General features: G+C 39.7%; 3 protein-coding genes across 4 annotated transcripts in view; all 3 read right to left on the minus strand.

The window, feature by feature from the left end:
* Nucleotides 1–6: 6 nt before the first annotated feature.
* LOC118823200 (putative uncharacterized protein C6orf183) lies at nt 7–5,821 on the minus strand. Its single transcript, XM_036592635.1, has 9 exons — nt 5,679–5,821; nt 5,521–5,593; nt 4,654–4,764; nt 3,419–3,613; nt 3,223–3,307; nt 1,901–2,052; nt 742–894; nt 461–562; nt 7–326 (listed from the first exon to the last, which is right to left on the minus strand). The coding sequence occupies exons 1-9, from the start codon at nt 5,819–5,821 to the stop codon at nt 159–161; spliced, it is 1,182 nt and encodes a 393-aa protein (XP_036448528.1). The 3' UTR covers nt 7–158.
* A 3,574-nt stretch (nt 5,822–9,395) lies between these two features.
* Nucleotides 9,396–20,838, minus strand: foxo3a (forkhead box O3A). The gene is made up of 2 exons (XM_036593037.1): nt 19,106–20,838; nt 9,396–12,923 (listed from the first exon to the last, which is right to left on the minus strand). The coding sequence occupies exons 1-2, from the start codon at nt 19,703–19,705 to the stop codon at nt 11,589–11,591; spliced, it is 1,935 nt and encodes a 644-aa protein (XP_036448930.1). The 5' UTR covers nt 19,706–20,838; the 3' UTR covers nt 9,396–11,588.
* A 461-nt stretch (nt 20,839–21,299) lies between these two features.
* afg1la (AFG1 like ATPase a) overlaps nt 21,300–26,883 on the minus strand; it is a 7,686-nt gene continuing 2,102 nt past the window's right edge. For both annotated transcript variants that reach the window (XM_036593038.1, XM_036593039.1), the window contains exons 6-13: nt 26,365–26,464; nt 26,151–26,209; nt 25,734–25,816; nt 24,871–24,941; nt 22,384–22,484; nt 22,146–22,286; nt 21,943–22,050; nt 21,300–21,781 (exon numbers count right to left, since the gene is read on the minus strand). In XM_036593038.1, coding sequence (XP_036448931.1) covers nt 21,653–21,781; nt 21,943–22,050; nt 22,146–22,286; nt 22,384–22,484; nt 24,871–24,941; nt 25,734–25,816; nt 26,151–26,209; nt 26,365–26,464 — 792 coding nt within the window. In that variant the 3' untranslated portion in view covers nt 21,300–21,652. The remainder of the gene's footprint in view (nt 21,782–21,942; nt 22,051–22,145; nt 22,287–22,383; nt 22,485–24,870; nt 24,942–25,733; nt 25,817–26,150; nt 26,210–26,364; nt 26,465–26,883) is intronic.

Here is a 26,883-nt window from a genome sequence, read left to right on the forward strand (position 1 = left end):
CTTTTTACCCTTTTTCCGTCTTTCTTGCTCAGATAAATCAGACACTTTGGCACTGGTTTCCTGAAATGTTCAAATCATTTGCATTGAATGGAAAAAGAGAAATTAATCGCAACTGCAACAACCACACGAAACAGTTTGATCTAGAATTTCAACCAGTATCATGCCTGAGAATGCTGTGCGATGTTATAGATGCTTCTCCATATGTTAGAGGCAGCAGAAGCTGCTGTCAGCTTTGAGGTCGCCGTTAAAAGCTCCATGGACTCCGGCTCACAGGCAAATACTGCATGCTGCTTCAGGATTTCAGTTGCTCTGTGGACATCTGACTCCTTAAACAGAAACAAAACAGGGCCCACAGAGCATGACACAGAATTCAAGTACTGAGAAACAACAACAAATGCTTAGAGTTTCCATAAGTTGAAGAACACTCAGAACATCATCTGAAACCCAGTCATTTATTCACCTCACAGGACCTGCAGTGCACCTGAAGAAACTCATCCACACATCTCAGCTCTTTCAGTTTGGACATTTGTTTCTGTTGCCAGGGGTCTCTCTTTGGTTTCACCTGTTTTCAGTCCAAAAAAAAACAAAAAAAACACAAAATAAAAAAAAGGTCACACTCTAACATTTATGCAAAAACTGCCCACTTCCAAAACATGGCTTCACAATAGTTCAAAAGTCAGAATCACAAGATTTAGAAGTACTTGACATTCAAATTGAAGTTTTACAGGGTCAGTGACATACCTGGATATGGGGAATCCAGTTGGATTCCTTTCTGAGAGCCATGTTTGGGCTTCTCCTTCCCCACTTCCTGTCTATAGCCTCAGTGCTATTATACTGCAGAAAGGTATTCATCAAATCTTGACATTTGAAGATGGTCCTGAACTCATGGGTAACCTAGACAAAAGAGAAAAACGAGCATAATGCTAAATAAACCTGCTCCCTATCTAAAGTATGACCAAAAAGTCAGAAACCACTCTTCATTTATTTGATTTCCAGTAAAAACTGCCATTAAGTAAGTACGTATGCCAGTTCTTCATTCTTCAAGAGATATTTCTATGGAGATTTGATAATTCATTTTCATAAGGAAGGCAAACGTCAAAGGAAAGTAAGTGGAAAAAAAAGTTTTCAAAACTGGAGAAATGATTAAAATATATATAAAGAAACACGTGACTCCTAACAACTGCAAGACCTGGTAGACCACCAGTACTGTCACCATCAGATGAACAACACTTAAAGCTTTCATCTTTGAGAGAGAGGAGAAAATCAAGCTCCACTCTTACTTCAGATCTGAAAAAATCCACAGGTGTTTCTGTCCATTCTTCCACTGTGAGAAGACAACTCAACACTATAAATCTGAAAGGATGTGTAGCTGTCAAGAAGCCAGTAAAAGAAACTGACAAAAGAAGAAAACTTGCAAATCAAACAAACACGCTGCTGGTCTTCTCAGAACAATAGACTGACCACTACAGAGTCCATACCAAAACATCTTTAAATGTGATTGGGATTAATTGGCTGGTGAAAAGCAGAAAATGTAACCAACTTCTAAGACTGAACTTTGGCATTGTAGAAAAATATTCCAACAGATTTCTTTTCTAAACTCAAAGTCTCCTGAAAGGAATGGTAGCTATAATAAAAGCAAAGGGTGGACATATTGATTACTAAAAAATGATATTATATTTAGTTGTTGAGGCTTCTATGTCATTTTCTTATAAACATGTGCTTTCTGCTTTTTTACCCTAACATATAAAAATGAATGTCTGTTTTGACTGGAAATGAAGTAAATGAAGCGTGCTCTCTGACTTAGACAGTACTGTATGTAGGCTCCTGTCACGATATGTGTACAACTGTGTTGTTAATAGTCTTCTTGAGCACTACAATGTGGTACTAAGTCTGGAAATACCATGCTGAAGAGTTCCATCTGATCAGCAGAAGTCTTGATGGACTGCACGTTGTACTGGATGTTGTAATGTGAAAGTAGGTGTTGCAGCTGATCTCGGAATTCGTCTAATTTTACAGAATGTCGGGGCACTTTAGATGATGATCCAAACATCCCTGATAAGACAATGAGAGAACATTATTGTGACAAAATAACAGCACTGAGTGCAATTCAAATCAAGCGGTTTGAAGCGGGTTAAATTAGTTCTGCAAAATCTATTTTACACTATTTGCTTTTTAGTTTCGCACTATAGCTAATAAATAATAAAAGCTTAAACCTAATATGTACAAAAGTACATTGTATAGTACTTGACTTAATCAATTAAATTCATTATGAATAAACTATTTATTTAATTATTTAAAATTCTTTCATGTATTCCGTCTTGTTAGACTAATAGACTGACAAACACATTTTAGTCTCAATAAAAAAGACAAACGAGATTAACAAAATGTTCTTAGATAAAACATCGAAGTTTTTATTTTGAAAGAATTATTTGCATGGCAATATATTTCGCTATACATAATTTTGCAGTAATTACTATGTGACAAATATTTAAATACCACAAGAAAATCATATTGTGGCTTAAGTACTGAGACAACACATTATTGTGGGGTCTGTTGCAATTTCTACATTGCCCTGCATGTATTTCTCTGCCAAGAATGGATTTTGGATGACAAAATCTTTTTAAAACTATCATAAAACAATGTCTCAGGCATTGGGCAGCATATTCATAACCATTTCATGTAATAACTTTCTGTGAGGCATTAAACTCTTAAACACTTTAAGAGGCATTTAACTCTTTGGGCATCTGGTTCCTATCACCACTACTGACTGACACACCAAATCAGACTCAGTAATTTTCTCTTGAATGGCACATTTAATACCGAAACACTCTGAAGGACTTTGTTCATACCTTAATGATTTAATAATGTAGAACATTTGAAAAATCTGTGAAGTTCCCCTTTAACTGAACACAGTTAGATAAAAGGGTGATGATATATGCAGTTTGCTTGCTGGTGGGGTATAAACTTCCACTATTTGTTAGCTATATTAGCCTGGTTGCTAAAAGCAAAACTAAAGAAGTAAACTTCAGACAAACCTTGGTTGACTGACTACATTTGGTATAAAGTGAAAATTGTGTAAATTAGATTTTTCAGTGTACTATTCCTTTCTAATTCACCTCATTCTGACATTCCATGTCAACTGTATTTTACCTTATTGTCAGCTTGTGGGTTATTTAATCGCAAGTCTTTTGATTTTAGTCAGACGCTGTGGAGTACTCTCACCCGAAAACTCCCCAGGAGAGCTGAAGTCTGGTGTACTGTTCCTGTCCGCCTCTTTCCTCTCACACAAAGGAAGATAATGAAGCACCTATGTCAAATCAAACCTTTACCATAAACTCTTCGAAAACACTTTTAAACACTTTTAAGCATCACAAACTGGCAGAAATATTATGCATACAGGGTCCATGCATACACTCACATGCAGGAAGTTGTGGATAGTCTTAACTGAATGTAGGTGGCAAATAAGCCACTGCAAATAGATGACCACATCTTCCTGTGTAACCACATTGACAGGGTAGCCAGTGCCCAACAAAGCCTTTTCTCTGGACACAGCAAGCCTACGAGCCCTCTGCAGAGCATCTTCAAATTCAGTTGTCAAATGAATCATGTGCTCCTATACAACGCCAGGTTGGAAGAATTCAATCAGATACAACATATATACAGGTAGGGGCCATACTTTGCATACAGTAAGTTATATCATTTGGATTACCTTATACTGAGGATATAATTGCTCCAGGATGATGGAATGCCGACAGAATCTCCTCCATCTCAACATAAGCTGGTATTTATACTGGGCCAGCTGATATGCTCGGTCTGTGAAGAACTGATACGTATGTGAGCATAAGTGATCCTCTAGAAATTGTTTGGCATTAAAGTAAACCTGAATTGAAAACTTCACTAGGTCATATTAAGCACAATTCATCATATCATTTAAAAGACTAAATTTTTGTTTTACTGTAAAGTGTTGTGATTTTTGACTGCCTCAAAAACATCTTATTATTGCCACCTATAATAAATCAGTTATATCAAGTTTCACCTCCGCCTTCCACCACCCCCACCTATCATTGAGTGAACATCTCAGAGACCCTCTCTGATAGTGTTTCACACAGAAATATGTTACAGCACAGAAAGAAAAAGTTAACGTCATTTCCAATTCCAGTGTTCCAGTGAATGACACCAACTCTGTAGAGAGTGTTTACAATGAAATTTTGAAAAAAATCTATATTTCACTTCATCGTAGGCATCCAGATCACTACTGGAAGGCCAAAGACAAGCACAATTTATTGATATCCTCATACCTGAATTCATCTGAGCAGATACCAGGTTTAACACCCTCTTAAAAGTAAGCAAAGGCTCCCAAACCGTTATTGGTTTAGACCTCCATCCTGCATAGCATCATTAGATTATGCAAAGTTTCTTTAAAAAAAAAAGGTTCTTCACAAGGTTCTTCACAATTGCTCATCTCATTTACAAAAATGATTCTTTAAAGTATTATCGACTGAGATGTTCTTTAGGGAACCAAAAGTGGTTCTTCTATGGCATCACTCCAAACGCTTTTCAACACCTTTAAGAGCATAGGTGTGTTTGAAGAGGGAAATCACTAAATTGCACTCTACTCTGGCCGTCCAGGACCACAACTGGACATAAGTCTACCTGGTGCAGTAATAGTGGTAGGCTCTCAGGTGTGTACTCTTGACCAAGGCAGCTCTTCAGTTCTCTCTGGATGACCTCTGCTTGGGACACTACAGGTTTCACACCTGCAACCTGTAGTTAATACGCTGATTACACATCCCGATTACACTTCCATAAAATATTACTCCTCAAAAATATCTATCGTGAAAGAATGTGAAAATGGTAAACATAAAAATACATAATTGTATGACATCTTAAAGGGGAATCCCACCAACTTTTCAAAATGTCTCATAATTCAATGACGAGATGTAAACAAAGTCATTTAGAGTGGTTTGATGTGAAATAATTTATCATGAAGAGACATTCACAAACAAGGATTTCTTTACAGTGGTGGTGAACTGTCCAGGGGTTACGATGTCTATGATCCAAATACAGCCATTTTATTTACTTTTCAAAGATGACCAATGAACCTCCACACATTCTCTGAGTGTTTATATGTAATGCTGATCATGGTAAAATGTGCTAAATCGGAAAAAATTAAGTTTTCTTTGGAGATTTACCTTCCACCTTGCATGTATCCATGAATGTTTTTTTTTAAATACGTTTCAAGCCAAAACCTTATGTTAAAAATATTGCAAAACAACATCTCAAACATCAGGCAACATATTCATAACCATTTCGCATAACAACTTTCTGTGATGTAGTTTCTATTGCCAAGTAAACACTTCAGATATCTGGTTCCTATCACCACCACTGTGAACAATTCTGACATGGTAAGTTTCTCTATAATGGAGCATTAAACATCAAATCACTCTTTGAATCTTAGCCATGTAATTTTGTAGAAATGAATCAGTGCAATCTGATGGAAATCGTTAAAATAAGCCTCACCTGGAGTCCTCTGTGGAGAACTTGCTGTCTTTCCATGAGAAAATAAGACACATCCTTTGGAATATGAACAGAGCTGTAGAAGTAACATTGTAAACATCAGATTAAACTAAATGATATCATTGTCCAGTAGTTTTGGGAATAGCTTTGGCTGTTCTCACCTGTGAGACTTTGTGGATATTCCGTGCACAGTTTCTTTTTTCTCAATCTCACTCTTCAGAGCCTGGAGCTGGGAAGACAGTTCTGCCTCAAGCTGCTCCACCTTCACTGAGGAAGAGACTTTGTATGTTCTGGCTTTGACCATGTCTGAGAGAATTCAGATTTCTATAAGTCTGTACTGTTTGTTTATTCAGTCTTAGTAGTCTTTCTTCTTCTTTTACTTCAGACGTGTAATGTCGTCAAAATGCCTACAGCCTCTCTGTGGTTGACTACTGTTCTTTGTCCAGTCAGTGAGAAGGCGCAGTGTTGTCCTATCGTGGCCATGGAGACTAGACAATGTGCCATAGTAGAGGCTACATGCAACCCAGAGCAACTCAATGGCCAACACAAATAACACACATGGGCCTACTACCCATTAAAGGGGAATTCCACCAATTTTTCAAAATTTCGATATAGTGGTTGAGATGTAAACAGAGTCATTTAGAGTGACTCGATATGAAAGTCGTCGTTCTAGAGACACTTAATGCCTCTAAAAGCTACCTCACAGCAGGGACACTGGAAGTGGGGGTGCTGAGGGGCTGCAGCTCCCCCTGATTTCAGGACTGCAATCTTAAAAAAATAATAATTATAAAACATTCTGGACTTTATAGTAATTGGAGCATACTAAATACCCATGTGTGCTTGTTTAAGAGTGGAGTTTGTATTTTTATATTCTAAAAATCTGCAGAAGTCCTCCACTGTTTAAGTAACCACTGCATCTTCAGTACAGCGAGCAGAGAGAGAAAGCCTAAGCAGAGTTCTAGGCCAGAGTTCCAAAGCGGCTTAATACTGCTTTTAAAGTATTGCTTTTATTTTAAAAAATATCTAAGGCAACTTAGCCACAAAGACTTACTTTTTTATCATAACCATTATCAACATTTCATATAAAAACTCAGAAAGCACGTGCAGTTTTATTGGTGGTTTTCGGTTGTAAATAATAGGGCTATACTTTTGTGACAGACTTCGCGACGCCGGTTCATCACCACTAAAGAGATCCAAGTTAAAGGGGAACTCCACCTGCGGTTCAAAATTTCTGCACAATTAAATGGTTGAGACGTAAACAAAGTCGTTATAAGTGGTTTGATGTGAAATGCTCCGTTTTAGAAAAAAAATGCCGATTCGTAATTATTCATAGTGGTAGTTATAGGAACCAGACATCTGAAGAGTTTATTGTCTCTGAAAGCTCCCTCACCGAAAGTTATTACATGAAATGGTTATAGACGCCGCCTGATGTCTGACACATGGTTTAATGATAGTTTTGTGGTAAGTTTTATTTTTAATCAATTCATAGCAGAAGATGAGTTGTAAGGCAAAACAGTCCCTGAAGAAAACTTATGTTTTTTTTTTTTTTTTCAGATTTATGACTATTTTATCATATAAAAATCTCAGAAGGCACGTGTAGGTTCACCAGTGGTTCTGGATAGTAAATAAAATGGTTATATTTGCGTTAAAGACATCGTGACCCCTGGTTCCTATCACCGCTGTAAAGAAATCAGAGTCTATAAGTTTCTCTACAATGAACCATTTCACATCATACCAATCTGAATGACTCTATTTACATTTCAAAGACTGAATTTTTGAAAAATTGGTGGAATTTCCCTTTGGTTGTCTTGTTTGTCTACAATGAACCATATCCAGCTTCTCATAATGGCGGTTTACATCTCAGCGATTGAATTTTGCAAAAACGTTCGAAAAATAGGTGTTAATTACCCTTTAAAATGCACATTATCATTGTAACTGCACTGATTTGCACTTGGACATAGAGCTGTATAGTTACATCGCATATAAAACAACGTCCTCGGCGAATTCCTGCCTGCTCGCACTCATAGCTGTTTCTTCGCGTTGCTGTTCACTTTTGTACCTGCAGGGGGCGATGGACGACCACTGATATCAATTCCGTCCCCATCACAGATTAAATAAGAGATTTAAGAGGAGGCTGTAGATGTCCTCTCCTCCTCTTCATCCTCCAGAACAGAGCGGACCTTTTCGAGGTCACGCATATAGGTCTATAGGCTAGCACAGAGATGGACAGGCTAACTTAAAGAGCTAACGTTTAAAGGCAATACAGATTCACCCTGTATTAAAGCTGAGTGGAGAAAAAAACATTTGATACAGGTAAGTGTGTTTTCCATTCTGGACGACAGAAGACGGTAAGGCTCTTTCTGCCCAACAGTTAAAGCAAAACGCACACAGTAAATCCCATTTCTTAATTAATTCATTGCATATTAAATAAATCAGGCTATTTAAGGATATACAACCGAGTGAGGTTGAAATCTAGGTCAGTAGGCTATGTGTTATTCCCTTTTTGCGCTGCAGATGTATAACGAACATGTACATTATGTTAATATAGGGAATGCAATAGCCACGAATTTTGTTTACATTTGCTATTCTAACATTTTGTAATTCTCAATAAATTTCACATACTTTCCTCCTTTCTCTTCATCATTGTAAATGTAATGCCGTTTGGTTTTTCTGATCAGATCAATACTAAGGAAAAAAAGCTGAAATATATAAAATCTTGGGGCTTTGTAATGGGCTATAATGGTATAGTGCTTTAAAATCAAATTCATCACATTCGTCTTACTTTCCCCCCCAGTATGGTTTTAAATAGCTCAACATCCCCATTTCACTTGGATACAGCACAACTGATTGGTTCTGAGCAAAGGTAGCCTATATCCAATGAGAGATCATCACCAAGGTGCCCACCAATGACTGCACAAGGACATATGGCACACTTTACATCTATTGTCACCGGGGGTGGGAATACTCCTCATCATTTTCTTCCCTACAGGACACTTCAGAGCCACACATGCGTTGTAGGACGCTGTGAATGAATTTCCGTTCAAATACACCGGTGTGAATGAATGCTGTGTTTGCGTCAAATGTACATTAACGTTCCCCTACGTTTATTTCCAAATAAACCCAGTAATGTGTCATTTAATAGCATGCCCTTTGCAGCGATGCTGTATCTCTCTGCAGTCTCTGCAGGCAGATCTGACATTTATTAAGCCTCTAAAGCTAGCACAGCCGCTCCTCAGTGGATGCTGCTAATAGGAAATAACGATGTGCACTACATGGGTTCTTGAATAACCACAACTGCTTTAATCACAGAAGAAAGATCAAAGTGTCGAAACAGAGCAGATCACATACAGGCTGATGGCCAGAGCAACAGGACAACACACTGGAAGACACACAAAGACATGATTAGGTAGAGATAGGGTGAAAAGCTGTGTACTGAATTACAAGGCAGTATTCACTACACCTCAGAGCTGGTAAACAGTGGTCCAATAAAAACCATAATAACAAAGGAAGTAAAAATGATAAGGTCTGTAAATTTGTGTGGAAATTTCAGCCAGTGTTCATTCACCCTTCTTTGGGCTGGGGTTCAATATGCTATAATTAAGATGTAATCCTAGGGTCACTTAAAATGCCAAAGCCAGCAGAAAACTTGGGCCCATGAACATTTTCATCGGAGGCGGCCTAAAGAGCACAGGCAGAGGTTTTAATTAAGCATGCTAGGGTTTGCTTCTTCATTATCTATAGATGGGCTTACCCAGCAAGACCAGATAGATAACATTATGTAGATGTTTTCAAGCCAAAGCCTTCATCATGGTTAAAAAGCTTTAATGAGCTGATTAAGCACCTTCTGTATTGGCTGACTGTTCTAATACACACCTTCACATTTCCACAGAATAACAACAGCTGGAACACAGCAAAACCTCCAACAGACCACCCAACTCCTCAGATGCGCCTACACATGATAAGACTAATAAATGGCATCTACCTTGTTAATACACATTTTTTGCAACACACATATCTAGTAAATGTGTAAGTACAATTGTGGCGGTGTACACAAGATAAATGTTCAAATATTTCATTTCATATTCTTACCAGGGCTCTCAAACTGCACTGTAGAGCATTTTCCTTGATTCAAGTCATTAGGTAATTCTATAGCCTTTTATGAATTGAATCAGGTACATCAGAGCGTGGTAAATGCCAGCCTGTGCAGAGCTATGCACCTCCAGGAGAACCCCAGCTTGTTTTAATACTCCACAGTTACCGAAAGACAAAAAGGACCCAAGATAATCATAGTGCTGTACAAAGCTTTATTTACATGCACCATACCTTCTTGTACTACCTAACTTATTCAAAATGGAAATGCACAGGGATATTTCACACACCCAAGTGTAACTATCTGTAAATTGGTTCAATACAGCGAGGCATATAGAGTATGTGATATGTAAAAAAATTAAAAATTCACTTTTCTAATTTGCATTTGTCTGAATTTCCTCTTGATGCATTAACAACATAAAATGAAATCAGGACACATCTTCCAAAGGGCCGTGAATGAAAATCTTCAACTTATCCCAAGTTCTTGTGAATTACAATACTCTGTATGGTTGTAAAAGCACAGTGGAATTATGTAAACAATGAACGCCACTCTAACTCAATACAAGTCATGAAAAGACTGAACATCAGTGCGTGAGATGTTACATGTTGGAGTTTTGGGTGTGAAACTGAACTCAACAAATATACATTCAACCATAATAAAATAACGACTGCAAATCTGCCATGTTAACAAGTGATAGGGGTCCCTGAATGGCACTATTACTGAACAAACAAACAGTAGCCTCACTGTTGGTGAACTAAATCGTTGCTTTGCATGTTCAACAACAATCGAGTAGGTAAAATACAGTCCGTGTAAGCATCCTAACTTGTCTACAATACTAAAATGGGTCTGCGTAGTGAAAATTCTTGCTGCATATTGCCATTAGAGCAGAAACGATGCTCTTTTCTCAAAGCACCACCCAGTGTGCAGATATGTACAAATAAAAGGCTAAAATGTGCCTTTGCAGCCTCATAAGCTTATAAATGGTGGTTTTCAGCTATACACAGTTGTGTAGTGGCCTTTAAATCAGTGTTCTGAAATCCTTATCTGTATTTGTACAATTTCTAACCTGGAATAAATATGCTAAACATACACAACATACACTTCACAAAAACTACTTTAAAATGATCAGTCATTCAGGTGAGGTCAGAATGGAGGTGATGGAAAAAATGGACAGGATCAAGTACTTCGAGCTGAACAAAACGCACCTTTTTGAGTGTTTAAAAGAACGTTAATGCGGTGCACCAGAGAAAGAACAGAGTGTTTTATACATCACATTGATATACCTCATCAACTGGTCTTATTTCACTCTTCTTTGAAAGGAGTCAAGGATACATCACGCACACAATACCGTTCTTCCCTTTTTCTAGTTTACAAATTACTATGAAGGCTCAACAAAAACAATAATTGAAGACAACGACAGTAACATTCTCGGGAGTTACGCTGTAAACAGGCCATCAATCTACAAAATGATGACCGGTTTGGCAGAAGACAAGTGTTTCCGTCAACGTTTCTGTCAATGTCAATGACGAGAAATGTGAATATCTCCTAAACTATGGTTACAAATAATCATCTAAACCTAACCATTGTTCTTCTTTATTCTTCTCTAGGCCTGTTTTTTCTGAATAAGGAAAGAAGGGAGGCTTCTAATGTCTTTATTAAAATCTTCAGAGAACTTTCCAGCTGCACCACAGTCCTTCTTCAGATGGGTCCCTGTAAACCTTGCCCTTGATGACAAAGTCACAATGCAAGCACTTCTAGACTTCAATTGTATTCAAGCCTAGATCATGACGATTCACAACATATGGCCACAAATCCATCACAACAGCAACTGTATAAGTAAGTAAAACTCATTCCAGTAGTTTTCAAATAGCATTTCTACAGCTTACTGTACACGTCCCTTGCACAGGACAGTGTTTGAAAGGACAGGACAGTGTTTAAAGCTTTGTTCTGCCCTGTAACTACATTCCAGGTGCTCAGCTGGTCAGCCTGGTACCCAGCTTTGGGAAGAGGTTTGTTTGGTACTCGAGAGACTCCCTGAATTCAGGTTCGCATTCTGACTGGAAATGAGATGAGAATCAAAGCTGAACTCCAAGCCTTCGGCATCCATCAGGTCATTCCGGATGACGGTGTCCATGTCACAATCTAGGCTACTGCTGAAAGCTTCGAGATCCAGGTCAGTGGAGAATCGGTCCTGAGATGCGGACTGAATGCAGGGCACAATACCATTGAGACCTGACAACAAGGAATCAGAAGAGCTGAGCTGCATAGATGTGCTCCTGGAGGGAGACTGTTGGAGATGCTGTTTGATCAAGCTTTGGTAGTCTGACTCACTTGTTGACCCCAAGACTCCGTTCACTCGCCATCCAGACAGCGAGGACTTCTTGAGCCCAGCTTGCCCTCCAGGCCCAGCTTGTAGGGCACTGCGACGGGAGCTCTGAGAGGAGATGGAGGCACTGGCTTGTGACATCAACGGGTCAGATTGGGTGAGAAGGACATCACTGTGGCTATGTGGCTCAGTGCTGAGCAGATCCTGGAGGCTCTGCTTACTGAAGTGAAAAGTGGCCTGCTTGTTCTCCTGGATGGTTTGCATGGGCGACTGGCGAAGGCCCGAGACGGAGGACGTGCTGAACATGGAGTTTGGACCATAGCTGCCAGAGGGAACCCCAAGACTGCTGCCAGAGCAGCTGAAGGTAAACACGGGGCTTCCTTGTAGGCTGGCTCCATTGTCATCTTGGCCTGGAGACTGCGAAGCCGTTAGACTGATGTTGTCAAGAAGGTCATCCATTAGGTTGTCAGGGAGGCCATCGTTAAGATTCATGGTACCTGCAAGATCAGCTAGTCGGGGAAGCTCCGTCAGACCAGTGGAAGGAGACATGCTGCTTGGACTGGAGTATAACATGGGAGAGAGGGGCGAGTCATCATCAGGAACCTCGTCCACCTCCAGGTTGGCCAGGATTGGAGACAGTCGGCCACTTATGGTGCTGGCATTGGAGTTAGTACGGGAGCGGAAGTCTGTCCAGGTGTCGAACTCGTCACTGCTGCGCGACGTGGGACTCCCAGTCCATTTGGAGAGGCTGGAGGAACTCTCCGAACTCCCATCCTGAGCAGCCTGAAGAGCAGCTTTCTTCTTTGCGGCACGGCCACGGGCGCTCTTGATGAGCTTGTTGCTATTGTCCATGGAAACAGCGCGTCTGCGTGGGACTTTGCCACCCTTCCCGCCATCTGGGTTGACCATCCACCATGAGCTCTTCCCTGTGCCTTCATTTTGGACCCTGACAAATCGACTGTGGAGTGACAAGTTATGTCGGATGGAGTTCTGTAAAAACAGGAGAGGACAGCTTTTGAACCTCTAACTGAAATTAATATGAGAATATGGCAGTTAATAAATGAACTACAATAAATAACAAGCTGGAAAGTGTTTACAGCATCTTAAACATACTGCTTGCCTATGTAGTAACTGGACCAAGATGACAGAAAACTGTGTGCCATACATAAATGGCAGGAAACAGATCAGTTTTAAGATATATAATACTTGAGCTGCTGTATTCAAATATCTTGAAACCACTGTATGAGTTTTTTTTTTTGGCAAAACAGATCTATTTTTCATTCATATGTTTCATATTTGTAGGAGTTTTTTTGATTGTCAGGAAATAAAAAGGTTGCTTAAATTAATGTCAGCTAAAAAAATCTCTCAGCAGCATCAACATCAGGATATAATTTATCATACTGCAACAATGTTGTTAATTTACAGTGATATCATATCACAACTATTCTATAAGATAATGATGTTTTATTGTACGTAAAAGGTGCCAGACTCATTCTTGACAATGTAGATTCAGACAAGACTAAAATCACTGAGCATTGCTGGTAAAAATTACACCCCCTCCAGCTCCCCAAGTAAATCTAATCCCATCTGAATAATGCGTAACAGTAAGCTGCACAACACAGTTCTGTGCAGTACTTTAGGCATGACTGAAGATGATGAACATACACACGAGTCTTTCTCTCTCTCCCTCCCTCCCTCGCTCTCTCTCCCTCTCTCTCTCTCTCCCTCCCCCTCCCATTACATCTCCCCACAGGGGTGTGCAATATGACAATATTTTATTGCATCATGATAAATTACATCACAATAAGCTTTTATGAGCATACTGTGGATATCATTATAAACTTATAGAACTTGAACCAACTGCATGTCTCATTACAAAGAGATCATTTACTGGTTCTGTTTAATTGGTTTTACTGTAGCTCAGTATGTAAAACATTGAATATAAATGTTTTTATAGTTTATGTCACAATACTGGTGCATTCTGTCTCTTCTAACTTATCAAACCTCAGAAACACAGAAAATAATGATGCATATCAGCATGCCATGTCATCAAATACTTCAAATTCACTGCTGAAGAGTAAAGTTCTGTGTTGTGATTGTTTCTGGCATGACCTTGCCCAGGCTTCTAAAAGCGTGAATGGACTGGCATGGTGACACTTAACTTCCACTAAAGCCTTTGCTTCAAGCCTATTACTGGATTTAATCCACAGGGAACTTTCTGCTCTCAGAGGAGAACACACCTCACATGTCATTCTTAACATGCATGAGCAGTTTTCCTTTTTTACTTAGCTAAGCAAGCCAATATTGAATGGATTTAACAACTAATCTGATTCCCATCGACTGGTTTGTTAAGTGGCTGAACTGTAGTAGATCATGAACATTGCCTAAACAAATATTGTGGTCATACATACACTGTTAGAAAAAAGTGCACATACATTTTTCAGCGCAGATACAGGTACAGTGCAGGTACATTTGTCATTCATCAAGGTACAAACGATGTAAACGTACCCCAAAGGTACATCAGTGTTTTAAGGTCCAATTGTATACCTTAAATAAGATTTTCCCAGGTGAAAAGTACATATTTGTACCTTTTTATTACCTAAAGTTTTAAAACATAACAATAAAATAAAAAGCCTGGAGACGAGACGGGGTGTGTGGAGTTAGTACAACCTAGAAAATGAGAATGTAAGAAAAATATAAATTCTGCAAAACCAGCATTTTGATCTAACTCTAGCTTTTAGCTTGCTGTCCTCCTCATTCGATGAGGTACTTCTGTTCTTTGGGTAATCCATTCTGTCCTTTGTAGTGATGATTTGAAGACGGTTACTAGAAGTATACGGCCTCAATATGTAACCCACCGCCAAAAATCAGCCCCAAAGCAGGTGTTTTCAAAAGTTCCCATCTTCAAGATACATCATAAGGAGGTTTTTCCTAGACTTTAAACCAGAAAAACCCACTCTTCAGACTACTGCAGTACTGCTGTAGGATGCACGTAAGCATGTTTTATGGATGCAGGTACAGATGTACGGATGGTTAAAGTTTTCATTTTGGCCAAAGTGTCTCTGCAGTATATCACTTCAGAGAGGTTCAGAGTTATGACAGCAGCAATATGCTACAGCTGTTAGCATCTGGATAAGAGCATCACAGCCAAAGCAATCTACCTTTTCTCATCAGTTAGTCATTTTATATATTATATATACACACACACACACACACACACTATGATTCAGTGGCAACAAACAGCTACCATCACACATTATCTGTGTAAAACTGAAAGAAACGGATCTCTGCATAGTTGTAGACCAGAACTAACTGCTAGTCTCTTAAGCCGTCATTGTTTTGTATAAACTCACTGTTTGTAAAGAAATTAATCTAAATATCTCACCTCTTAGCTCGGGATGGAGCAACAAGTTGCTCTGTGTTATCAAAGCATCTAACAGAAATCACCTTCAAGAACAATGGTGATGCAGCTGTAAATAAAATGGCTACAATAAATAAATAAATAACACTGTAACCATCATCATGTTGTCTCTGGATGTGCTAAAGTAAATAGATGTCAAATTGGCGTTGGCTAATTCTTAATAAGTATTTCCAAAATGGCAGCTTTCCAGGAGAAGGCAATAATGTTCTTTATTTTTGATACAAGTTAATGTAGAGATTTGTTCTCAATTTTGGAGCATTTCTACTGGTCCATTCATCTTGAATCACTTTACTCAAACTCTTCACTCTTTCTATTCAGTATTTGTATATATCTCAAATATAGTATATACATCTACATTTACTTCCCTTTATCTAAAAGCCTTCATCATAGCAACCAAATGATCAAAGTGTGCACAGATGTGTATGTCTATGAATATATCAGACAGTTGAATCTAATAACGCTAGAAAATTAATTGAAATTTAAACCCACCAACAAAGTCAAAATACAGTTACTGCCTTTCCCTTTGAGCTTGATGGTAAAGATTTTAGGAACCCACTTCAGAGACTGCACACCTACATGATGCCATATACATTTCTTCTCATAGGATTTTCTGTTTTATGGTTTATGCGCCTAGCCCATGTAAAAGTATAGCTTAGTCCTGTGAGCATGATGTTAGGTCCAGTTATGATCAGCACTAGTGGACAAATATGGGCCACATTAAAGCTACAGGACAAAACAGTGAAGATCTGAAAAAATTCCCCAGAGTGAATGCAGCATGTTGTAACTCACACGGCAACAAAGGAGGCTGTGAAATATTAATTAGACAGCTCAGATATTTTTTATCATACTTGATCAGATCTGTGTCTTTAGACAGGGTATTTTATCAACCCAGTGCTTTATGAAAGAGCATAAATTTGAAGCATAGCATAACATACCAGGTTGTGCATAACTGTTTTAATTGTTTAGTCATCAAATAGAAAATGCAGATAACCATCTCATGTGGCAAAGAATGAAAGTGTCATCTACAGTCTGATTATTTAAATCGTCTTTCCTTATTAAATAAGCAAATTCAAAGCATTTGGCCTATGATTGACAATTCAGGTTTTCAACTGTCTCATCGTTAAAAGGCTACAGAAAAGATATTCGAAGGTCAGAGCTCAGCACAACATTTAGATTCACATTTCTTCGTTAGCTGACTGGATTCATCAGTTCCTAAACACTGCAGACATAAAAGGAACTGGTGAAATTCCTGTTGAAAATTTTGTCTTCCTTTTCTTTCTATTCATAAAAGACTACTAGCTATAAATAAAATGGCTCTAATAATGGGCTGCAATCTCTAGTGCTTCCCTCCCCCATCCTCCCGAAGCCATGCTGCTGTCCCTTTTCAGCAAAGCACCACTCAGAAGAGGACTGGAGCGCCGCCAGTTTACACAAAGCTCGATCTCAGAGTCAAACACCAAGCTCCTCACATTTTGCTACACATTGACCTACATAGTTTCCAGTCAGCTGATTGATTCCTATGCTGAAGTCACCAGCCAATAGGAAATGGAGGTGGGGCTGGAACAGCCAATCACATTGCCTGCACCAACAAAATCCTCCTGGCTTTTCTTTGCTTTCCCTCCCCCTCCCTCAGATGCAGGGAGATGCAAAAGCTCTGTGGCACATGCAGATGATAAAATACCAACTCAACTCTAGGGCATATTTCACTACAGTGCCTAATTATTTTACAACACTGAGACACAAATCAAATTGAGAATTTCTTCATATATATGTCTCATTAACTGCTGATTAAATTCATTCCAGAATGATGATGCTTCCTGACAAACAGATAACATAATGGGGAAATGAGCAGCTGTAAATCAATGATCACATTTATTGGCCCTCTCCTATTTTGAAACAAATACCATACACTGTTTAGACATAACATTAAACCCACCTACTAATTCTACACTCATTGTCCATTTTATACCACAAACAGTATGGGACATTTTGTTGCCTACAATTACAGACTGCAGTCCATCTGTTTCTCTACATACTTTGTTAGCCCCCTTTTACCCTGTTCTTCAATGGTCAGGACCCTCACAGGACCACCACAGAGCAGGTATTATTTGGGTGGAGGATCATTCTCAGCACTGCAGTGACACTGATGTGGTGGTGGTGTGTTAGTGTATGTTGCGCTGGTTCAAGTGCAACAGATACAGCAGTGCTGCTGGAGTTTTTTTAACACTGTGTCCACTCACTGTCCACTCCTACATTTTTTGTCCACCTTGTAGATGTACAGTCAGAGATAACAGTTCATCCTAGTCCTTCATCAGTGGTCACAGGACGCTGCCCACAGGACGCTGCCCACAGGACGCTTTTGGCTGGACATTTGTGGTTGGAGGACTATTCTCAGTCCAGCAGTGACACTGAGGTGTTTAAAAACTCCAGCAGCACTGCTGTGTCTGATCCACTCATACCAGTGAAACAGAGACCAACACCAAATAATACCTGCTTTGTGGTGGTCCTGTGGGGGTCTTTACCACTGTAGAACAGGGTGAAAGGGGGCTAACAAAGTATGCAGAGAAACAGATGTAATACAGTCTGTAATTGCAGAGCTACAAAGTGCACCTATATGGTAAGTGGAGCTGATAAAATGGACAGGGAGTGTAGATACAAAGAGGTGGTTTTAATGTTTTGGCTGATGGTGTGATCTTAATAGCATTTCATCTACTGTAATACATGATTTCCCCTCTTGTCTGCTCTCAAATCTGCAGGATTGTAAACAGATTTCCAGAGGTTTGCCTCTAATTCAAATCCAAGTATTCATTAGACTTGAATCCATGCTGGATAAATTGCTTTTCCCGGCCAAGCTAATCCCTGAAATCAAACGAGAGGACCAAGTACAGTCAAAGCTCTTTGAACAACAAACATCATGTGCATAACAAGAAAAAAGGACACCCCCCAAAGTTCTAGTTACATACAACTGTCTAATATACAGTAGCATGCATGGACATCTGCATTCAAACAGGAGACTGGTCTGATGTAGTGACATGGTTTCATCTCCTATGTTTTGTGCTCTGCAGTTCTACTGATTTGATCATATTACAGTACCTACAATGGTGAGTTTTTTCGTTCATAACTGCATGAGGCCATCTCAGGGATAGGTAAGTTTAAACTGCAGCTGAGTCCTGCTGTTTAGGCATGTTGGTTTTTGTTTGTTTGTTTGTTTTTTAAAATCATGCAGATCGTAGCTCTTTATCTTGACAACAGCCCACATTGCTGGTGAGGCTGTTCTCTTTCGCAAAGCTACATTTCTGCTGTTTGTGCCTATAAGCATAGCCCCCCCCATATGTTAGTGTGAGATATAAGTAATACTTGTCTGAACAAATGAAATAGGGGGTTATCATTTGCAACCTTGCTCTATTTATCTGGTGTTACTAAAACGCCCTATGGCGTATCCCTGACATCACCCAGTTAATCAGCAAGCCCCACAACCCCATAAGTAATTCATTTTCCTGGCACTGTATCATTACACTTTCCGCATAGTAGGAAAAATAATAGTACAAAATAGTATGCATTCCATTAATGGAATAAGAACACAGTAATATAGTAAAATATGTATTAATAATAGTAGTAATAGTACTAGTAGTAGTAGTAGTAGTAGTAGTAATAATAATAATAATAATAATAATAATATTAACAACAACAACAACAACAACAATAATATCAAAATCAAATGCTCTAGAGGTCTAATGTGCAGTGGACCTACCTTCCAACCCGCAGAGCTGTTGCTGTCACCTTTGTCCTTGAAGTATGGCACAGATCTGACCATCCAGTCATATATCTGGGCCAATGTCAGTCTTTTCTCAGGCGAGCTCTCGATGGCTTGAGTGATGAGATCTGCATAAGAGTAGTTGCCCCATGCGTTTCTGCGGGCGGATGATTTTCTGGGCTGCTGAGGCCCAAGACTGCTCAGGCTGGAGTCGCTGCCTGCAGGGGCCAGTGGCTGGGCACTAACTGGAGAGCCAAAAGTGCCTCTGTCAGAGGAAGCAGCAGCAGAGGCAGAAGCAGCGTTATTAGCTTGTGGTGCAGGAGCAGCAGCGCTGCTGGCTTTCTGCTCGCCCTGCGGGTAGCTCGGTATCTCCACTGCATGTGTGCTGCTGTCGCCGCCGCTGCTGCTGACCACACGGCAGTCCGGAGCACCTTCATCATCCTCTTCCTCGGGGATAATGTCCGCCTCGCTCGGCTCTGCTTTGCCCGCGCTGGACTCGGGTCGAGGCAGCGGCCAGGTGCAAGAGCGCGGCCTCTTCTGGGGCTCGAAGTCCGGGTCTATGTCCACGTCCACGGCTCCGGGCTTCTCCTCTGCCATGTTTCCTCCAGTTTCTCCGGGGGCTTTGTGTGCTGGGCTTTGAGACGAAACGGTTCACGCAGCAGCTGCAGGGTCGCCTCGCATTCCATTAATGGACGGATTCCTCAGTGAGCGTTTCTGACCCAGCTTAACTTTACTTTGTTCATTCGACTCTTGGGCCAATTAAAACGCGCACACTCAGTAATGTTGACTGCTCCTCGCAGATTTACATGCAAACTTGCGCGAAAAGTACTGGACGTGATTTTTTGCTCTCCTGCTGCTCTCCACGTGTACTACTGCTGCTGCTGAGCGCTGTTAGCTGGCACTGGGTTTCATTCTGGGAGCGACTCGCATTAAAGCAAGCTAACTAAATGCAAAATAGCCAGGAGCACCGAGAATCGACGACTGATCTTGAACAGGCGAGGCTAGTTGATATGGTCAACGATCACCTCCTGCTCTAGCTGCTGCTGCTGCTGCTGAGGCACTGCAAAAGCAACAGCGCACAGGCGCTACATACATTCACCCACCAACTCCAGACCGCTGGTAACATTATCTCCAAATGCAGCTGCCATCTTGATAAGCGTTTTCAAGTCTTTCTCGCTACTCGCTGCTACGACCCAGGCGGAGTGAAGAGAAGCCAGCTTCCCAGCGCCCAGAAAGCGGGGGCGAATTCACGGTGGATGCAGCGTTTCTCAAAGCAGCGAATCAAGCCATCATTACCTCCACCCCCTGCCCGCAGTGAGCAGCGCTAAGCGGCCTCTTCGCAGCTCGCCTTCCCCCGTACGCGCTTCCATGAGCGCGGATCCGAGTGCAGCAGGACTCCGCGCCCCACATCCTGGGCGATCCGATGCAACTAAAAAAGCCTCGCTAATGCGCTGCCTGCTGAATCCTCTGCAGCAACAAGAAAAGGGGGGGCCGACATTGAAGGCAAAGTTCTGCCCCCTGGAGCCCACGAGTGGAAGTGCCTCTTAAAGGGGCCACTCATGGCCCTGGGCCAAGATAATGATACAGTTCCACTCTGAGGAAAGGTCTACAAATCCCGTTTTATCCACCTAATATGAGTCGGAGGTGCAACTGGACTTGTCTGGAACAAGTGTCAGAGAGGAAATGAACAAAACATTGGGTAAAAGTTGAGTTACAACTTGGACCCCTCCAGAAAGGGGAACCCCCCCCCCATAACCACTGCAGACCTTAACTTTTGCATCAAGCCTTAGCTGCATACAAACCAGTTCAAAGTTCAAAGCCAGACTGGCATTTTCTTCAGATAACTTGTCTGACATAACCACACATCGATTACGCCAGCGGACACCAGTCTTATCCACAAAGGGCCAGTGTGGCTGCAGGTTTTCATTCCAACCAAGCAAACTCACACCTCATCTAACTAATTAGTTAGATTGAGACCAACACATTGAACAAGTAGAATCTGGTGTGTTTCTTTTCTACTGGAATGAAAACCTGCAGCCACAATGGCCCGCTTAAGGATAAAATTGGTGACCCCTGCATTAGGCCGTCTGTGCACTTGATATACAGTTCATATGAAGGAAAACAGAATTTCCTTGCTTTTTTATAATAATAATAAATAATGATAAAATAATACAGTAATAAAATCACATAAAAATTTTAAAAATAATTTAATGCATATTATTCTCTTAAATAGATGCTTATTGGCTGTGCTGACATGAGAGTGTATGCAAAATAAAATAAGCTGCAATGATAAAGATACATATTCTTAAAGGCAAGTCCGTTTTCAAACACTTAATTGGCAGAAGACACTTCTTCCACTCCATTAATGGAACGCATTCCATTAACCGACTTATTTTCACAGGCCCCAACCTCGTAGAGAAGCATATCCAAAAGATAAAGTGCAGCAGAATAGTTTGGAGTTTTGATTAAAATATTAATAGAAATTCCACAGAGTTCTGAAAGGTGAGATGAATCCACTGCATATGGAGTTGGAAATGATGTGTGTTATAAAGCACTCCGATCCCCTTCTACCCAGTACTCCTCCGTCTGCATCTCTGTAAGGCGTGACACTGTCCTCTGGAAGGCAAATACTTCTTCCTCACCAGTGAAAATTGATAGCGAACTGGCTGCATCCTGACAATCCAACCAAAACAGTGAGAAGCAGAGTAAGTGATGCCCTCAAAAAATAAAAGTACTTCTTTAACAAGACCATTTATCACCCTTTTAAAATGTTATACTTTAAAGCAATATGTAACTCATTCTGGTGGTTATTAACAGAAATATAGTTTCATTACCCTTTTTAAGCCCAGGTCATCAATCAAAATGTGACTCTCATCATCGTGGTGTCCTTCATTTACGAACAGCTCCTCCAATGGCACCTCAGCCTGTAACACCACTCGTACCTGTAAAATTGTTCATTCTGACTGCATGAGTTTCGTTTGAGAATTTTATAAAAAAAAGAAATATGGTCAGAACAGCAGATTTTTTTAATATTTACCTTATGGTCATAGAACGCATCAATGAGCGTTATGAAGCGCCTGGCCTGGGTCTTCTTATTCAGAGTCAGTATTGGAATGTCCCGAATAAACACTGTGTCAAACACTGTAGAGATTTCCAAGTAGTCGCTGGCTCCTAAAGGCTAAAAATAAAACAACAAAACAAACTTGTTTAGTAGGCCTGAAAAGACTTCCTTTTGAGGGCAATGCCCTGACCATTAATGAAGACAGCAAACTCACCCTATCGCACAGCTCCTCAAAAGTGCAGTCTGCGATGGTCCCACATGCTTTGCTCAGTGTCACTGTCCTACCATGTACCTTCAGAGACCTGGGGCGGGTTACTGAAGAAATGAATGTATTTACTTTAGATACAGCTGAACAAAAATTTAGTTAAACATACATTATGTATAACATCTACAGATTTCCCACAAAAAAAAAACATTTTAGCTGACATAAATCAATGAAACAAATCAATGAAATGCTGAATCAAGCCTTCTTCTGGAGATATTCTACTTATGCTCCACAAAGCCCTTTCATAATCTACTTATTATACAGGAATTGTTCTGTTGCCAGCACAGCTTTATTTTGCACTTTACAGCACCAACAGTTTCAGAGGTGTGCACTATACAGAATGTTTTTTTCTTTCTTTAGTTTATCAGAGCAATGCTCAATTTTAAACATTTGGAATCCTTAACAGTATATCTTTAAGCTATGGGAGGGCAATGTGATGATGTTATTGGGATAAATTATGTCACAATACACTTTTCTAAGTATATTGTGGGTAGCATAAGTATTTAAAGAACCCACAGTATGTTTCATTACAAAGAAAGCATTATTTGGCCTGTTTAATTGGATTTAGTGCAATGCAGCGCATGAAATGCTGAATAAAAATCATTGTATTCACAGTTTTGGATATTCACTGTAAAGTAGAAGCACAAGTCTGGTCTGGGTCGAGACTGTAACGGTCTGTGTTTTGTCTTAGTCATGGGGTAAGGTGGAAATTGTTCTCAAGACCCAAGAGGTCACTAGAAATCAAACTTTTTTTCTATTATTACTGAAAATCAACAGTACCTTCAAATACCTTCAATACCCTCAACAAAACCTTCCAACAGAATAAAACTGTCTTTTCTCAACATGTTTAAATAACATGTTTGCTGGTTGAGGATCTAACTGATCCTTTTCATGATGACTTAACTTGGTATTATTTGTTTGTTAGTTGTTTGTTGATGTTCATGTTGATGCATTGTGAATGTGAAGGACACTCCATAAAAAGTTGACTTTTTCAACATATTTGGAGATACAGATATCAAGTCTTTATTTAAACAATGTTGATAGAAACAGGTGATTTAATTTAACAAGTGACGCTTAGTATTAACATTTTTGTCATTCTTTATATAATTAAAATAGACAGTAGTGCAGTTTTCTGACGTGGAAAAAGTGAGTACACCCCTACATATATCACTACTTCAGACATGTCAAATTTGAATCAGGTGCACTCGATCTGGTGCTAAGTATTAGAACACCATTAGAGAATATCTTGGAGGAACTCATCTTACTTAAACCTCAGATATCTGGTCTGGTTTGCTGTTTGTTATTGGAGTGTGTGGTATCATCTTGCCAAGAACAAAAGAGCTTTCTGAGGCCTTCAGACAAGAAAGTTGTACATACTGTGCGTCTGGGAAGGGTTTAAGAAGATATCCAAAATACTGGAAATCAATCATTTCTGAAACTGCACAAATTTGACCTACGGGTAGAGAGGCCAGTATGAAGCCTTTGCCTAAAAAGAACACCAGGGCAAGACTTAAGTTTGCTAAGGAATATCTAGGCAAGGACCAGGACTTCTGGAACAATGTGCTATGGATAGATGAGTCAGAGATGAGTCGTGTGGATACAGCACCAGAAGCCATGATCAGAAGAACCTCATACCAACTGTAAAGCATGGTGGTGGAAATGTTATAGTTTGGAGCTGTTTTGCTGGCAAACTTGCAATCATAGAAACAATTATGAATTCTCTTTCACGCCAGACAGTCAGAGAGTGCTTGAGGAGAATATGAGACCATCTGTAAAAAAGTTGAAGCTGAAGAAGTGGACCTTCAAACAATATAATTATCCCAAATATACAAGTAAATCCACCAAGGAATGGCTCAAAAGGAAGAAATGGAGGGTTATGGAATGGCCTAGTCAAAGCCCAGATCTGAATCCTTATGAAATGCTGTGGGAGGATTCGAAACAGGCTGCATATGCAAGAAACCCCTAAAACATACCACAGAAGAAATTCCTCACCGTATATGTCAGAAACTGGCAAACAGTTATAGGAAACGATTACATCAAGTTGTTTCTGCCAAAATGGGCAGTACCTGTTACTGAAGTCACAGGTGTATTTACTTTTTCAGTCTTTTCTGTCTTTTTCAGTTATTTCTTTGAAATAAATGTTTGCCAAGTAAAATTTCTATTGCTTTTTGTACTGTTACATAGCATTTATGTATACACTGTTTTGCTGATGGGCAAATACTGATACGTCCACATATGGGGTGTACTTACTTTTTCGCACGACTGCATATTTTTGCCATTTTGCCCACCTCTATCTTTAGCTACAACCAAAAATACTTTCATCAAGCCCTCAATAACCCTATACCCCCTCCCAATTTAACTGTTTTGAATCTCACTTCTGTATGTGCTTCTTAAGATTCAAACTTAACACATGTATTATCCATAAAAGAAACTTACTGTCATTCTGTTTGAATGCCATTTCATCAAAGAGTTTGTCCAATGTTTCCTGTACCTTGTCTTCACGCGAACTAATTCACAAAACAAAAAATGAGTTCAGTCAAGTTAGATTTAAAATCATTTAAGTAGGACTGTCTCTAAAATTATATAAGTTAAATGTGTAAAATGTCTGTCAGCTATACCTGGAATTTTACATTTCACTTAGACAAGCTTAGGTAAGTACACAGTCATAGGCCTAATTTACATCAGGCATTAGCATGCATCCCACGTGATCCGATCATAAGTGGACTACACTGAGTACAAGTGTGAATGGGGCGCAACGTGTCTCGGAGGCGTTCTGTGATCCAATCACTCAAACCACTTTTGGAGGTGTCAGGGATACATGTGACCACATAACATTTAAATGTGTTAATGCTAATGTCTCGATGTGGCTTGAAAGTGCTGAATGACCATTTAATCAACTGTGCCATTACAGTAGAGATAAAAATAGCTGTTTATTTTTTTTTGTCACCTCTCCTGTTTGTTTACAAGTTCTGTTAGCAATCCATGCCATCTAAACCATGTGACAACCCTTGCATTTACACCAACAAGGACTTACAGGACATTTTTCTCTGACAATAATTGCAGCAAGAGACTGATGTAGTAACTGTGGGTGGTACCCTTCATCCAGTCACAAAATCAAATCACACATGTTCACTAGCGATGCATTAGAGGCACATGGGAATGCCAGGTGGAAAGGGTTATACGCATCACTGTCCACTCACGGTCAGATCACTCGATACAGATCTTAATACCAGGTGTAAGCGGGGTTATATCCCTTAACTTAATAGACTTATTTAGAAGGCATAGTTTTTGTTTCTTACAGGTAGAAGAGTTTTCCTGCTGCAGGTCGATTTCTTTTGCGGTAGTCTATCCCAGAGTCTAGACGAATTGTTTGGCAATACTCCTATTAGGAAAAAAACCTAAGAAGTTAATTTATTCCACATTCGAAAGTACCTTCAAATCTTCATGGATCTAATAAGGCCAAACCCTCAACTAATAATACTTGGATGTCAAATGTATGTGTACAGCGCACTAGAACATCTCAAATTTGGTTTCTTTTTGTCATGTCTAGCTAAACAATTTAGACTGACAACTTTAATATACTTTGTAAATGCACATTTGTAAGATCTCTGTCATAAAGCTCTTTCTTCATTGCAAGTGAGACTTTCAAAGTGATATTAGTGACCAAGAATTATTCTTAGGTCGGTAATACAAAATGATACTGGCTGAACACTTACCTTAAGCACAGCTATGAATGGAACAAAGTTCACCCTCTGTAATCCATTCTTGTACAAATCTGTAAAACAGGACTTCGTACTCAGTGCAATTTAAAATCTTGTCTGTTTCAGACAAGCAAACAGTACCTACTGCTAAAGTATTTCAGCAAAGGTGATTAGCACATCTGCATGTGACGTAAAATTTTGAAAGCTTTATTTTTGCTTTGCTTCTTACCATCTGGAGGTCTGTTGGATGTGGCGATAACTACAACACCATTGCGAAAGAGGTTTTCGAAGAGCTGCTTCAGAATCATGGCATCTGCAATGTCTGTGACCTATGTATAAAGAAAGTCAATAAAGCTACACTGATGCAAAAAATCAATGCTGCAGCATTTTGTAGCAGGAGCCAATGCTTATGAATAGCTGACATGTGTCAACCATCTTAAATGGCCCATATCATAAAGCTAAATTGTCCTCACTTTTTTCTGAATAAAATAGTTTGATGTAGTATGTAAACACTTAAAGTTTCAAAAACATACCATACAGTCCACATATGGAAACTAAGCTGTAAAAACAGCCAATTGTGAATGAACTGCTCCTGTGATTAATTTTTGTCACAAAAAACAACAAATTCAGCTTCACTCATTCAGGTTGACATTTTGAGGAATGTTTTAGACTGCTTTTTTAATGACGCACAATACAGGACAGCCAATCAGAACAGAGGTCATTTACATATACCAGTCTTAAAGGGACA

Source organism: Colossoma macropomum, unplaced genomic scaffold, assembly GCF_904425465.1.
Source record: "Colossoma macropomum unplaced genomic scaffold, Colossoma_macropomum, whole genome shotgun sequence".
NCBI classification, from domain to species: domain Eukaryota; kingdom Metazoa; phylum Chordata; class Actinopteri; order Characiformes; family Serrasalmidae; genus Colossoma; species Colossoma macropomum.